Source organism: Poromitra crassiceps (assembly GCF_964638095.1).
Source record: "Poromitra crassiceps genome assembly, chromosome: 3".
Lineage (NCBI taxonomy): Eukaryota > Metazoa > Chordata > Actinopteri > Beryciformes > Melamphaidae > Poromitra > Poromitra crassiceps.
The window spans coordinates 37,387,910-37,401,414 of record NC_139625.1 but is presented as its reverse complement, the minus strand read 5'-3'; the positions used below and the strand labels follow the sequence as shown (position 1 = coordinate 37,401,414).

Here is a 13,505-nt window from a genome sequence, read left to right as displayed (position 1 = left end):
TTGCACACATCTGAATTCACTTATCGAATACTGCTGTATATTTTTCCTTAACTTGATTTAAAGGCGGTGTATGTCAAGTGGTATGAAGGCCCATTTCTCAGCACTGTTAAGGTTGTTTTGTCTCTATCTGTGCTGGGGAACCGCTGATTACAATTGTCTGGGGGGAGGGGGGATCTCTTTAAAGAGCGTGGCTATGTGTTTTTTAACTGTTTTTCTTGTGCATTTGGATAAATGCTGTAGGGTCCAATGGGTCCACGTGGTGAGCAAGGACTCACAGGCACAATGGGACCACCAGGTCCACAAGGCCCCAACGGACTGTCTCTACCCGGAGAACCCGTAAGTCAAGTTCACCTACAGTACACCATAAAACCACCGACCATTATTCACATTTTACATTAGGTGAACAGAAAGTAGTGTAGGAAATAGCTCAGTGCCACAGTGCTAGCTGGAATGTTCAAAGTATAGGGCAGCCCACATGGTTGGCCTCACACATGATTAGCGGTCATGTGACATGGTTGGCCTCACACATGATTAGTGGTCATGTTGTGAATAGTTTTCGGGAAAAGTGTAGTTGTTAGAAATCTAGCAGTGAACGGGATTGACACCTAATGCTGTAGGGCATTACAATGCAAAGGTCCCTATTAATTCCGTCCAGGCAGCTATTGTAGCCTTCTTCCTTATTTTCATACGTGCAGATGTTGTCACCACATGGGTATGAAATCAATCACAATTACAATCTAAGTGGATAAGAGGAAGACCAAAGCAGTCAGGTTTCTTGCCAAGTTTTCTCACTTTGTGCTCTAACTCAAACATGTCTATTCCTCCTCCCCCTCATCTCCCTCATTCAGGGTCGGCCCGGACCAAAGGGAGATCCCGGAGACCCAGGCCTGGCTGGTCTGCAAGTAAGTACTGTTGTCTAATTTCCTTCACCATCTGTGGTTTATGAACAGGAAACAGGAGACTATCCACGGAGAGCAGCGTTGCTACTGGAGCCTGGCTTCGGTCCACATGGCGGGGTTGAAACCACACTCCGAGTGGGAGGTAGACCATGCCCTCCCCAGGGAGACCCAGACTCTCAAGTCAAGCCCATTTGATTGACACACAGTAGAAGGCCAGTGATGCAGTTAAATTATTACGGAGCATAGACTCGTGTTACCGATGGGAAATGAGGAATGGAACATGTTCTTCCACAACCTGGTAATTGAAGATGATGAGGCCTCAGTGAAGACTCAAAGACTGTTCATGACCATCTTTGATTCAGATGTTGTCTTTGGACTTTGGATGGAAGAACAGTCTAACAGGATCAGTCGTACAAATGGATTACCATCACCTTCAAAGTTCCCACTGTCTTCTTCAATATGTGCTTCAAGGTTCTTTCGATTTTGGACACAAATGCAGAACAAAGACAATGGACCTTCAGATTTGAAGTTAAGCTTGTTTGTGGCATTATGGGAAGATTCCTATATCTGAAGCATAGACTGTAAAAAGAGATAGACTCGCACGAGACCAGTGGTTTCCTACAGAGCCGCAGCACCACCTGCTATTGGTCTGTGATTGGTGAGCTACACGATCACTGGACAGGGCAACCTGTCAATCCCGCCCAAAACAATTTCTTTTTGGCCAGCACTGCAAAGCGCTGGCTCTACATCTGCCTTTGTCCAGGGCCAATTTGCCTGAGGATTTGAGGATTTGGGTGAGGATTTGGGTTCCACTTGTGTTGAGTGATGTCAGCTGCACGCCAATCCGAGGACACACTGCGAAGCCTTTGGGTGGGACGCTGCGGTACTCAGCCAATTAGAACACGCAGCAAGGCTTTGGGTGGGACGCTGCGGTACTCAGCCAATCAGAACACGCAGCAAGGCTTTGGGTGAGACGCTGCGCTACTCTAAGCCAATCAGAAATGCCTGGCAACCTGCAGCAGCCTTGCCTACGAGACATCGCTGCCTTAAGAGTATTGCATTTTGTTTACAAAGGTCTTAAATTTGTTCTTGTTACTTCATACATGACAACAGCCAGTCAGTCCGCAGTGTTTGGCTTGCACGTCGAAGTAAACACCCATTTCGTACCACATATGATTGTTTGAGCTACCACCAGTGAAGAGAGTGGATGTCCTCTGGAAAACAGACAGACAAAACTGCCAAATTGGAAGCTAATTGGACAGCTAAGCTAACGAGTAAATACCATGCAAGTGCGTGCGCGCATGACAGCCACCGAGACATGTAAGCGGCGGTGTCCGCCTGTCCGGTGCAGGAGTGTACTGAACACAGTGGGCCAGAGAGCAGAGAAACAGCGTTTCAACTTATTTAGGTCAGTGGTTTCAACATGCTGAACGATGCTGAGATGTTTACAGCAACCAGCGTCAAGCTACTGCTTGTAGCCAGTCCCCTATGTCCCGCTAGTGCAGTCTTTCCCAAGCTATGGGTCGGGACACAATTTGGGTCGCGGACCCGTGGGGGGTGAGTCACCAACTGGTCGTCATGGCAACTCATTAACATACGTTTTTTGTGAGTTTGAGTCCCAGGGAGACACAAAATGTATCGTTTGGGTCCCAAGATGAAAAAGTTGGGGAACTTTTTGCGCATTTAAAACAACAAACTAAGCTTTTAAATGATGCTATACAATACAAATTATGTTTCTGTATGACAATAATATCATTGAGAACATTCTTCTCAGTATCTGGTAGTAGCTGGGCTCAGGACAAGACTTCCTGTCAATGTTTTTTTTCAAAATAAGATGAATGTAAAATGTATGGTCTGACAATTGCCAGTTGTGGCACTTTTGACAGTAATCTACAGGTGTATTTTAAGTTCTTTGAAGTAGAAATCTACGGCACAAACCAACAGGCTCGTCAACGCTTTTCCGCGCTGGCCATATGCTAGTTTTCGACCTACATTAGCCTTGTTTATCGTCTATTTTACTCTGAAAGGGTGGGTTATATAAAAATTCGACCGCCGGCCCGTACTGCTGTCATGAAAGGTGAAATTAGCTATAGAGACCAAAACCATTTTTTGAAACCGGGTGTAAACACGTTTATTTCTGCTGTAAACTCTGGCATTTTAACATGGGAGTGAATGGGGAATGACTCCCTTTTGCAGCCAGTCTCAAGTGGCCATTTGAGGAACTGCCGTTTTTTGTACTTCCACATTGGTTTAATCTGTCCAGGCCTAAAGTCCCCCCTCGATCTGAAGGCCATTTCACATTGTCACCTTGTGGCTGAGGAACCAGTCATTCAGCCAACTCCACCATTCAAGTGGAGAGAATATCATCACTGGGAAGGGAATTCAGACATGGGGGTGTTACATGTAGGTTACTTCACACAATCAAGCCCATTATAACAGCATTGTCTATGAACTTTTCCAGTAAGCAACATGCGTCAACAGCCAAAAAGGAAATAGTAATTGTTTCGGGGGAACTAAGATGCTCCATCATCTTTGGCTTCATCACTGGGATTTTCTTTGCGCTATTTCCAGCAGAGGACCATTTGGGAGCTATATAAATGTGTTGTTCCTGACCATTAACCTTTGATTAAGTGTGTCCACTTTTCCCCCAGGGTCATCCTGGGCCTGCCGGTCGTGTAGGCCCCGTCGGACCAGGCGGAGCGCGGGTAAGAGGAACCTCCACGCCTGCTTTGTGTACACACATTGTTGAAAGCCTGCGAATACATCCAACACTTACTTAAGCATATGTTTCGCATGTGAGCGCCTACTTAGCGCAGCGTGGACAGAAGTACTGTCTTGTCGTTTTTCAGTCACTCTGCATGTTCTCACTTGAGTCAGCCAGAACCGTGGATATGGTCATTTATTTTCACTATAAAGGCAGACTCAAGGCTGAAACCAATATAACTCCATGACACTGATGTATTGCACAAATAGGGTCCCCAGTGTGCAGTACCCATGTGTGATTGTATGTTGTTTCTACACAGGGACCACCAGGAAAGGAGGGACCATCTGGACCCAGAGGCCCACCAGGGCCAATGGTGAGTGTGTGTTTGTCTGTATGTCTTTGTGTTGTAGAAGAGACGTAAATATCCCTCGGAGCGTGCTTTACTTGCTGATCCATCTACAACAATTACTCCGCATGGCTCCAAGGTTGCACTCCGCTGGAACAGCACATAAAAAAGCAGACTGTAGTCTCTAGGCCCTCTGCACTGTTATGAGAATGGAGCATGCGTCTCATTTTCCTTTTTCTGTGGTTTGAGGAGGTCTGTGTCTACTTAATCCTGCCAACAGGCAACATGCCCATGCTGCATGCACATGCACTATAGCATTCTGACTGCTTCCAGGAGCCATTAGCAGTGACTGGTGCGTGCATCCCGTGTGTGTGTGTGTGTGTGTGTGTGTGTGTGTGTGTGTGTGTGTGTGTGTGTGTGTGTGTGTGTGTGTGTCCACCTCTTTAGTGCTCTTGGCACAGCCTATGACGTGCCTCTGCTGCAGATGTTGAAACATACATCCTAACCAAAAGCTTGTTACACAACAGTTAATAGGGAGCAGGAGTTAACGGTTATATGTTTACTGTGCAGTAACTTCAAGATCAATGTTACTCTTTCTGACTGTTTCAGGGAAATCCGGGAAATCCAGGAGTATCAGGAATTACTGGGAAACCAGGGAAACAAGGAGACACAGGAAATCCAGTATGTATTGTATAACATTATACAACTTTATGGTCGTATGAGGATGCATGTTTTTTTTTCTTCTCTCCCAATACTTATTTTATTTTAATTGAGGACGCATGTTTATTTACAGTGAGGATACAATGACCATGATGAGCCAAGACAATGTTTACATACGTGTTGGGAATGAGACTCTTGGTTACTCTGCTGCTGCGTATTATTCCAAAAATGGGAAGATTTCATCTCAAATGGATCGGATATTTAACCTCAAGTGCATAGTTTTAAAGCCATTTGCATTTGTGGTTCTTTATAATGCGTCATGCGTTGTTGCAAATCTCAAACATGTTTTTCTCCCCAACTTTTAACAGGGAGCAGTTGGCCTTAAAGGAGAAAAGGGAGAGAGGGTATGTAATAATACGTTTTTGAGAAATCATACACCATTGTGAAATGACCCAATAAGAGCAATTCCAACTCTTTTCATGGTAATGTGTTTGTTTTCTAGGGAGACTTTGCATCCCAAAACATGATGCGTTCCATTGCCAGACAAGTTTGTGAGCAGCTTGTGAACAGTGAGTAAAAGCTTTCTTAATCCAAAGGGAAGTTTATAGTATTTATAATCCATATTTTTGGCCCTTACAAATTATTGTGTTCTTCTCTTCAAGGCCAAATGAGCAGAGTTAACCAGATGCTCAACCAGATCCCCTCGGGTTACCGTAGCAACAATCCAGGACCAGCCGGCCCTGCTGGCCCAGCTGGCGAACAGGGATCTCGCGGAGAGCCCGGCCAGCCTGGCCGAACTGGTTTCCCTGGAAGTCCAGGTTTACCTGGAAATCCAGGTTCCCCAGGTGCTTATGACTGCTCCTCTCATCTTCTGAATGTTTGAAATTGTTGCTGCACAGCAAGCAGGGAAATAATAAGCAAATGGGACACGATCTGCTGAAAGGGCTACTAACAAGGTGGCAGTCGTGAAATCGCACAAATCATCATAAAATGATGTTTTTTGAAGAATTTATTTTCATATTACGCAATTTTGAAGAATGCACTCAATATAACAAACTTAGTATAACAAACAACAGTTTTAGGATGACTAAATACTCATTTGTTATCAAACTAAGCGTGTTCAGGGCAAACCAAGCTTGTTCACCAACTTTCAGGGCGATTTTCCCTGAATGTTGCTTTGAGGAGTACGAACATTCAACGAAGCATATCTTGTTCAACTATTTTCTGATTTCAAATGTGTATAACACATTTGAAATCTTACAATCTGCACTTTCATAATCTGCACAAAAAACTGAAAAATGACCTTGGCTTACTTGTTACCCAAAACACCAGTCCCTGTAACAAATGTTGAGCAATAAAATAATAAAGGATATGGTGGGATTCATCGAGACCGTAGTGCTAGTCCAGAATGAAGGGAATAACAACTGCTAATTGCATTAGCTTGTGTAGTCTACGCAGGATGGATTCAGGTTAGCATGACAGATTCAGGTTAGCATGACGGAATACTCTTTCATCATACTTCACTGTTCCTGTGCTTCATACCAGGCCATGTTCACATTACAGGCAAATCTGATTTGCTGATAAAGTCATTCATCATCATTATCTTGATTGGTTTACCAAATCTGATTTGGGAGTGTGTCTGCACTGCCACAAATCTGATTTGCAAGTCGGATCCGTGTGTCCAGACCCAAACAGCCTATCTGCATGGGTTGCTATGGTAACGACGTGGACGTACGTTGGTGATGTGGTTTTCCTGCGCAGAAGCATTTGATGACGAGTTGCGAGTGACGTTCAAATCAGATTTGGTGGATCTGCGCGTCCGCACTCAAGTCACATCAGTCGAAAGCAGATTGGAAACTACCTCCATATGTGGTTTGGGACAAGTGACACAAATCAGACTTGGATCGTCCAGACTCATAAAACCAATCTGGATAAAGTCATTAATAGGTCACTAAAGTTCACAAATCAGATTTGGCCTCCTAGACTGAACATGGCCTTAGAGTTCAATTCATTTGCTGATATGGTGATTAGTGGCGTTCCAGAGGAGATGCTTTGTTGACTTTTTGTGGATACTGATTTCTCCTCTTCTGGTTGGTTTCTATAGGTTTGGCAGGAGAGAAGGGAGAGAGAGGAACTCCAGGACTTGGACAAAGAGGACAAAGAGGAGGAAGCGGTCCACCAGGTAACACAATTGGTTGTTCTGTCTCTTTCAATAAAACAGACCATCTCACAATCTTTCAGTGTGGTTTTCCCATTACAGTAAAACTGTGAGGATAGATGCAAAGCTCCGATTACAATGAAGCATGAGACATGTAAAGCATCCACTGTAGAACATTGTTCTCCAGCAGCTGTAGGCGGTCTGCCATTCTCACAACTGTTCAAAGCCAGTTAAACAGTGACAGCTTCTTCAACTTTCATGTGGACTCTCTGTGACACAGAGTGTAGCTGACTCCCCTTAGTCCAATTAAAATGACACATTCCAATGAAAGGTCAAGATTTATCTACTATATGTCTCCAGGACCTTTGTTTGGACTGCATAAATTCTGAGCGAACGCCCCAAACATATTCCCAATTCTTTCCTTTCTTATATTTTGCATCATTTACAGCATATCATAGGAAGTCCCCAAAATGGTGAAATATTATACCGTAAATGGGATGTATTTTCTTTCCTTATTAGAGGACTTTTTCCTCCATCTGCATTTTTTATATCTTGTATCAGTCTTCTCTTTACAACAATTGAAACCTTTGATTTCTGTGTTGAAAGGTTGATATTAGGGTAATTGGCGTGAAGAAAACCATAGCTTCGCCCTCAATTTCCAAACAATATCCAATATGTTTTGTGTAAAAAGCTCGCCACTTCAGAAGATTTCCTGTCCCTGGGGAGGGAGGATACTGGGGAAAACATCAGGCACCATCTCTTGATGTCGCCCCCACCACACCATACATGCAACATGCAATGTCTGTTTCTGTGAATGAAGTGAGAAAACAACTGAGGACCAGTAGGAGGAAGTCCACGCTGATGACTCACTCTCGTGTGTGTGGGAGAATCAGATTGTTGTACAATGAGCTTTCTTTGGTGGCTTCATTGACAACACATGGGCTCACTTAGGGGAGCCGGAGCGAGAGAGAGAGTGGGGGAAAATTCCACCCCAAGTTTTTACCGTCTAGACAGACGGGGCCAGGGGGTAACTACTCCACAAAGCCCCTGACTCCATCTCTGCAGCTTTTTTGGTCAAGCTTTTTAATTGAGCTGCCGTCGAAATATTTAAATTACAGTGGTACCCCTACCATTTCCACTGGAGACTACAGTGCTGCAGCACAGTGGTACGTCTACCATTTCCACTGGAGACTAACGGGTGATGTCAGCGCTCGGCTCCTGAAGACGTCCCGCAGAAACCATCGCGCACTGGTCACATCTCTGTCTCTCTCTCCACTCGCAGGGCCACCGGGAGAGTCCAGAACAGGTCCCACAGGTTCCTCAGGCTCACCTGGGCAGCGTGGCCCTCCAGGCCGCCAAGGTACTCCCGGGGTGAGGGGACCCCCTGGCCCCCCTGGCTACTGCGACTCCTCTCAATGTGTCGGCATCCCTTACAACGGCCAAGGATACCCAGGTACACTCACCACTATGTACATGTAGGCCCTGCATGGCACTATAGTAGATGAAAGACTAAGTGTATGCACACTAATTTCATTGCACTACTACTTTCTTTGATAATGTATGGAGATATGGATATAAGGGTTCCTGAAGTATTGATGTTTGAAAGAAGTGAAATTCATATTTATAAGTATAAGAAGTTTTACTGGGAACCACTATTCCATTAAATCCATACATTGGATATAGGGTATTGAAACTGGCATGTAAAGCATTGTAGCTAGTAGCCTGTGATCACTTATGTAGAATTAGATGCTCATAAGTTTGTTCCACAGAGAATACTCACACCCTCTTTGAACTATTTTCAGGTTCGGGATAGTAAACTTTCTAAGTCGTCTGTGCTGCTTACACTTTGAAGTCCTGTTTCTGAGATGTTTGCCCATTTGCTAAGGGGCATGTAAGGATAATCACCATGGACACGATTAACAACGACGACATTAAAACAAGCAATAAAAAACACAAATCAAAACAGAAAGGAGTGGACTGGCACTAACATCATCTCACAAGCTACAGTGATGGCAACCCACTTGCCTGTTTGCATCTTGAAGCAAAATCCGATTGGGGGAAAAACAGAGAGAGAGCATTTCTACGAAGGAAGAAGCATGTACAAAAACCACCCAAAAACAACATGGAGCATGTACAAAAACCACCCAAAAACAACTACTAACAAAGTGGATTTCAGAGAAGTATTACTGTAGAGGTGATACCTGTAAATAAACTAATTTTGTGCCTTGTAAATGATGTATGAACCACAACATTTCACTAAAAAAAAATCCAAGTTAACATCTGTATTGAAGCTTGTGCCTTATAACCCTCTGCCTGTTTACTACCAGCATAACCTCTGTTTACAATGCCTTAAGTGATTTTAAACAGCTAATGCTCTGGTCCAGACTGAAGCATGTTCCATTTGTACATTTAATCATCATGTTCTTTGTGTTACCAAATCGGTGCTAAATGTTGCTGCCATTTCTGTTTTTAGTATCAAGTAGTTATTTTATTAATGGTGAGCCATTATTATCTAATGCCTTGATGGTATTATTGTAAATTTCATCACAACAGTTTGACAGTTTTTATATCAGTTCTTTTGGTATTTCTATGTCATTTCTAAGTCATACCATGTTTGAGCGAGCAATAAAATCCTTCCGACTTCCTGGAAAGAGTCAAGAAACAATGCAATAGTCTGATGTAGGGCATTTTTTAGGAAGTCCATTTTAGGAAGCGTAGTGCAATATAATTTAAATTGTGCATGTGAAAGATTGTAGAAGAAACACTTTTTTTGATTGGCCGAACCAAATATTTTCTAGCCAACCGCTACGAGACCGAACCTGACGTAGTCTCTATACCCGAGGAGCCCGCCGAAGAATATGAGGCAATACAATCACCCGGTTACTCACGAAACCAACGAGGAAAGAGGTCACTACCCAGAGATGATACAGAGAGAATAGCGTCATAGCTACAAAAAGTGTTACATGAATAAGTTCCATGATCACAGATGTGAGAATGAAGTGGTATTGAGAAAAATAAAAAAAATAAAAAAAATAAAACAGACTTGCGGGTTTGATACCCCTGGCTTTATTGAACATATATTTTTGGCAACATGAGAAAGTCTAGCAAAATGAGTACAACACTAAATGTTCTGTCATTACAAAACCTGTGTGCTTGCTAAGTGTTCCCTTAAGTGTCTCTGCTTGTAATATAACTGCATCAACTGTTTATCGGAGTCCAATGTGTAATGCACTAATCATGTGAGTCAGCAAATATGCGGTAGGAAGTATGTATGATTTTGAACCCTGTCAGAATACCCATGTGTTGTCACAGTCAGTAGCAAATGTCACTATGTAAAGCTGTTTGCCTACTCCATATCAAGAACAGGACAATTGATTTTTATCCCTTGCCTCCCAAAGATTGTTCAGTCTGGTGTTTTATAAGACCAAATGTTAATTTGACCTATTGTAACAAATCACAATTATTATTTTTGTTTATTTGTTCTCCCCTTTTTACAGAATGTGGAATTGCATGTATGTGTTGTATATTTACTGAGGATTTCTACATCAGAATATAGTTGTTTTCTATCACTGCAGTTGGGATTTGCTTGCAAGACTATGGACATAGAATTGCTTTTCTCATGTTTTAACTGCACATTCATTTTGTGAATTCCACAGCCTTATTTTCTTATTTATTTCTGAAACAGAAGAGGCATTTTTCAATAAAACTACTGAAAATGTAGCATTTTGTCAGTCTTCCAGTCATTTATGTCTCTCACTAATACAATGTGAAGTGTGTGTGTGTGTGTGTGTGTGTGTGTGTGTGTGTGTGTGTGGGTGTGTGTGTGAGCAGAAATTGTGTTCTGCTACAGCTATGCCATTTTATGTGCGATCGCGCTGAATCTTTCAAGAAGTGTAAAGAGCACCCCTGCAGGTGACCTAACAGAGCCGGGTTTTTGAATTAGGTAATAAGGGCCTACTAAATGGGCAAAAATGGCTAATTATTGGCCAAAATGAGTGAAAGTTCAGCACCATGGAGAGATCCATTCGTTAGTTACTCATGGAAGACACCGAAGGAGCACAGCTGAGCTGAGTTGGAATCAGCCAGGGAACTGGACTATGAAAACCCTCTGGGGAGAGAGGAGAGGCTACATGCCAACTATGTGTGAGGCCTGACTGGGTCATTTTCAAGATGGTTGAATGAGATATAGCCATTTTAAGCTCCCGGCAGCCGCCATCTTGAAAATGACCCCTTTCTGGAATTTTCATTTTTGGTAGAATTTTAGAATGTTATTTAACATGCCCAATAGTAGCCTACCAGAATCCATTGAAAAAGCTTTTGTATCAATTTGTTCAGGGTTAACTGCACTTTTTTCATATGACTGGCCTAATGGGTTAGTTTTCTGCAAATTTGCATATTTAAACACAACATTTCACACTTCTAGACAAAACACTTCAACACCTCTAATACAAAAATATATATTTTCTTAATGTAAGTAATCAACTGGAGAAGTTTCATGATGATGGCTATTAGTTAAAAATGTTACCCTTTTTACCGGAATTTGGATCCACCTCTTGGATCTTGGATTTGTCAATAAATAATTAACTGATGGTAATTTCACTGATTTAGTTGTATTCCTTGAGCCATCAAACCTAGGGTTAGACACCAAAACCACCTTTCTAGGTTGAATAGTAATTGAGATATAGCCATTTTACGCTCCAACTTGGTCACCATCTCACCATCTCAATTTGTTCTCGGTTAGGCTTTTTCCCCTCACAGATTCACTGGCCTAATACTGCCATAAGTAATGAAATAATAAATCAGAATAATAGCTCCAGAAAGTGTTTTCTTGATGGAATATGGCTTATACACCCTAAAATACCAATATTTTTGCAACTTTATTGGAGACATAAGATATGCCCCCCCCCCCCTCCCCCACAAAAAAAAAAGATTATCATGGTTGGACCATCAATGATTACACCTTTGTAGAAATGCCTATTTGTGCCCATTTGTCCAAAAATGACCAGAGGAATGCTTCTATGTGGATGATAAACTGCTCTGAAAGAGGTCCATTAACTCACTGAGATAAGATCATCACCATATTTAACAGAGACTTCACTGACACCTCAACTTCTTACACACTAATTCTCGTCAAAATAACATATTCGCTTTGACCTTGACTGATCAATCCTGTTCTTCCTAATACAAGGCCTGGGGAAGTATGCTTTGAAGTTGGAACCTCTATCCTTGTTGTGTCAGTCGAGTAGTCCAGAATGTGAGTTCATGTAAGGGCGACAAGAAGTGGGAGGAGGCAACACGGCGAGATGTGAGACCCACAGTCCAGAATTGCGTAATTTTCCACAATGAGAAACTGGTTCACAGCCTTTTACGTCCACTCAGCACTTTTTTATTATCAGGTTTTAAAGATTATGCATAGATTTCCATGAGGAAACTATGCAAAAAGAGATTGAGCAGATATCCATTCGACTTGGAGAAAAATCACAGACTTCCATTCAATAGGCATATCTAATGGGAAAATAAGAGATATGCATGAGGTAACGACCAACTGGCGCCATTTCTATTCATGGTGATGAAGGGAAAGGCATTACTGAGGAGGACTTGTGCACAACATGCCAGAGATAACAACTGGAGGCGTGGCATCAAGGTCGGTCGAGATGGAGATGAGCACCACAAGCACACAGACTGCTTAGAAGATACACACTGTGATTTCACTAGTTCCTGGCGGATGCCCGCAACATGTGAAGCAGTCTTTGCAAAAGCCTTTAATTTAGCATCTTGGATCCTGAAATAAATTTGATACAGGTTTTCATTTGATGAGAATGCTTGCAGGTAAAGTACGAGTCTGCACAGCTGGTACATGTTAGTGGTGAAGGAGGCAGAGGCCACTGCACTCTGTGAAAGCACTTTGGAGATGAGCTTACATGACAGCACTTTAAATCTAGAATACTGATGGCCAAGTATCATTCACCACTCTGTCTTCTCAGTGCACACGTCATGATACCACAGGCACAGCCAAACTTTGACTTGCACAGATTTTGGTTTGATTTAAAACAAGTTACATAAATACAATGTATGTGTGTCTCTTAATTGGACCCAAATCTGAGAATATTTGTATTGTTAGATGTGATTTTGTCCAGAATTCCATGAACTTCCATGACTGTAGCCTAGGTAGAGGGATACGTGAAACTACGACGGAAATGTTCATTCTTCTACATTCTCTAATTGTGTTAATTGAAATAATGGTGAAGTTTAACAATTCACCAGTTTGCTGGGAACCCCCTCAAGAACCCCTGATGGTCCCTGGACCCCGAGTTGAGAACCACTGCTCTAGTCCAAGAAGACTAATGGGCATGCCCGGCAGTTGAAGCAGTGTCAATGAGTCAATATAACCACCAACACCAGCAACATGTCTTATACAATGGAAACGATTAAATAAATTCCACATAAAACCAAAATTGCCACCAATAATCAAACTAAGTTTCCATGAGAATGGCTTTCAGTGAGGAACCTTATCCATCAGCCATTTCTTTAACTGCCTTCTTTGTGTTTGTCATCCCACTAAGACAATACAGCAGCCATAAAGTCCTTTATTTGAACACCACACTCAATCAGAATGTATTCCCCCCCTAAAGTCGCAAAACTCAATTGGTAGGTATTGTAGGCTACCATCCTCACAGTGATAGAGCCTGTCTGGTAGGCTACCATCCTCATGGTGATAGAGCCTGTCTGGTAGGCTAC

At 42.6% G+C, this 13,505-nt stretch overlaps 1 protein-coding gene across 1 annotated transcript in view; it reads left to right on the top strand.

The window, feature by feature from the left end:
- col12a1a (collagen, type XII, alpha 1a) overlaps positions 1-10,487 on the top strand; it is a gene marked incomplete at its 5' end in the record, with an annotated part of 69,901 nt that extends 59,414 nt beyond the window's left edge. The window contains 11 exons of the mRNA XM_083633914.1: positions 241-336; positions 849-902; positions 3,551-3,604; positions 3,923-3,976; positions 4,559-4,630; positions 4,978-5,013; positions 5,112-5,178; positions 5,272-5,454; positions 6,714-6,791; positions 8,050-8,220; positions 9,566-10,487. Coding sequence (XP_083490040.1) covers positions 241-336; positions 849-902; positions 3,551-3,604; positions 3,923-3,976; positions 4,559-4,630; positions 4,978-5,013; positions 5,112-5,178; positions 5,272-5,454; positions 6,714-6,791; positions 8,050-8,220; positions 9,566-9,714 — 1,014 coding nt within the window. The 3' untranslated portion in view covers positions 9,715-10,487. The remainder of the gene's footprint in view (positions 1-240; positions 337-848; positions 903-3,550; positions 3,605-3,922; positions 3,977-4,558; positions 4,631-4,977; positions 5,014-5,111; positions 5,179-5,271; positions 5,455-6,713; positions 6,792-8,049; positions 8,221-9,565) is intronic.
- Positions 10,488-13,505: the final 3,018 nt, after the last annotated feature.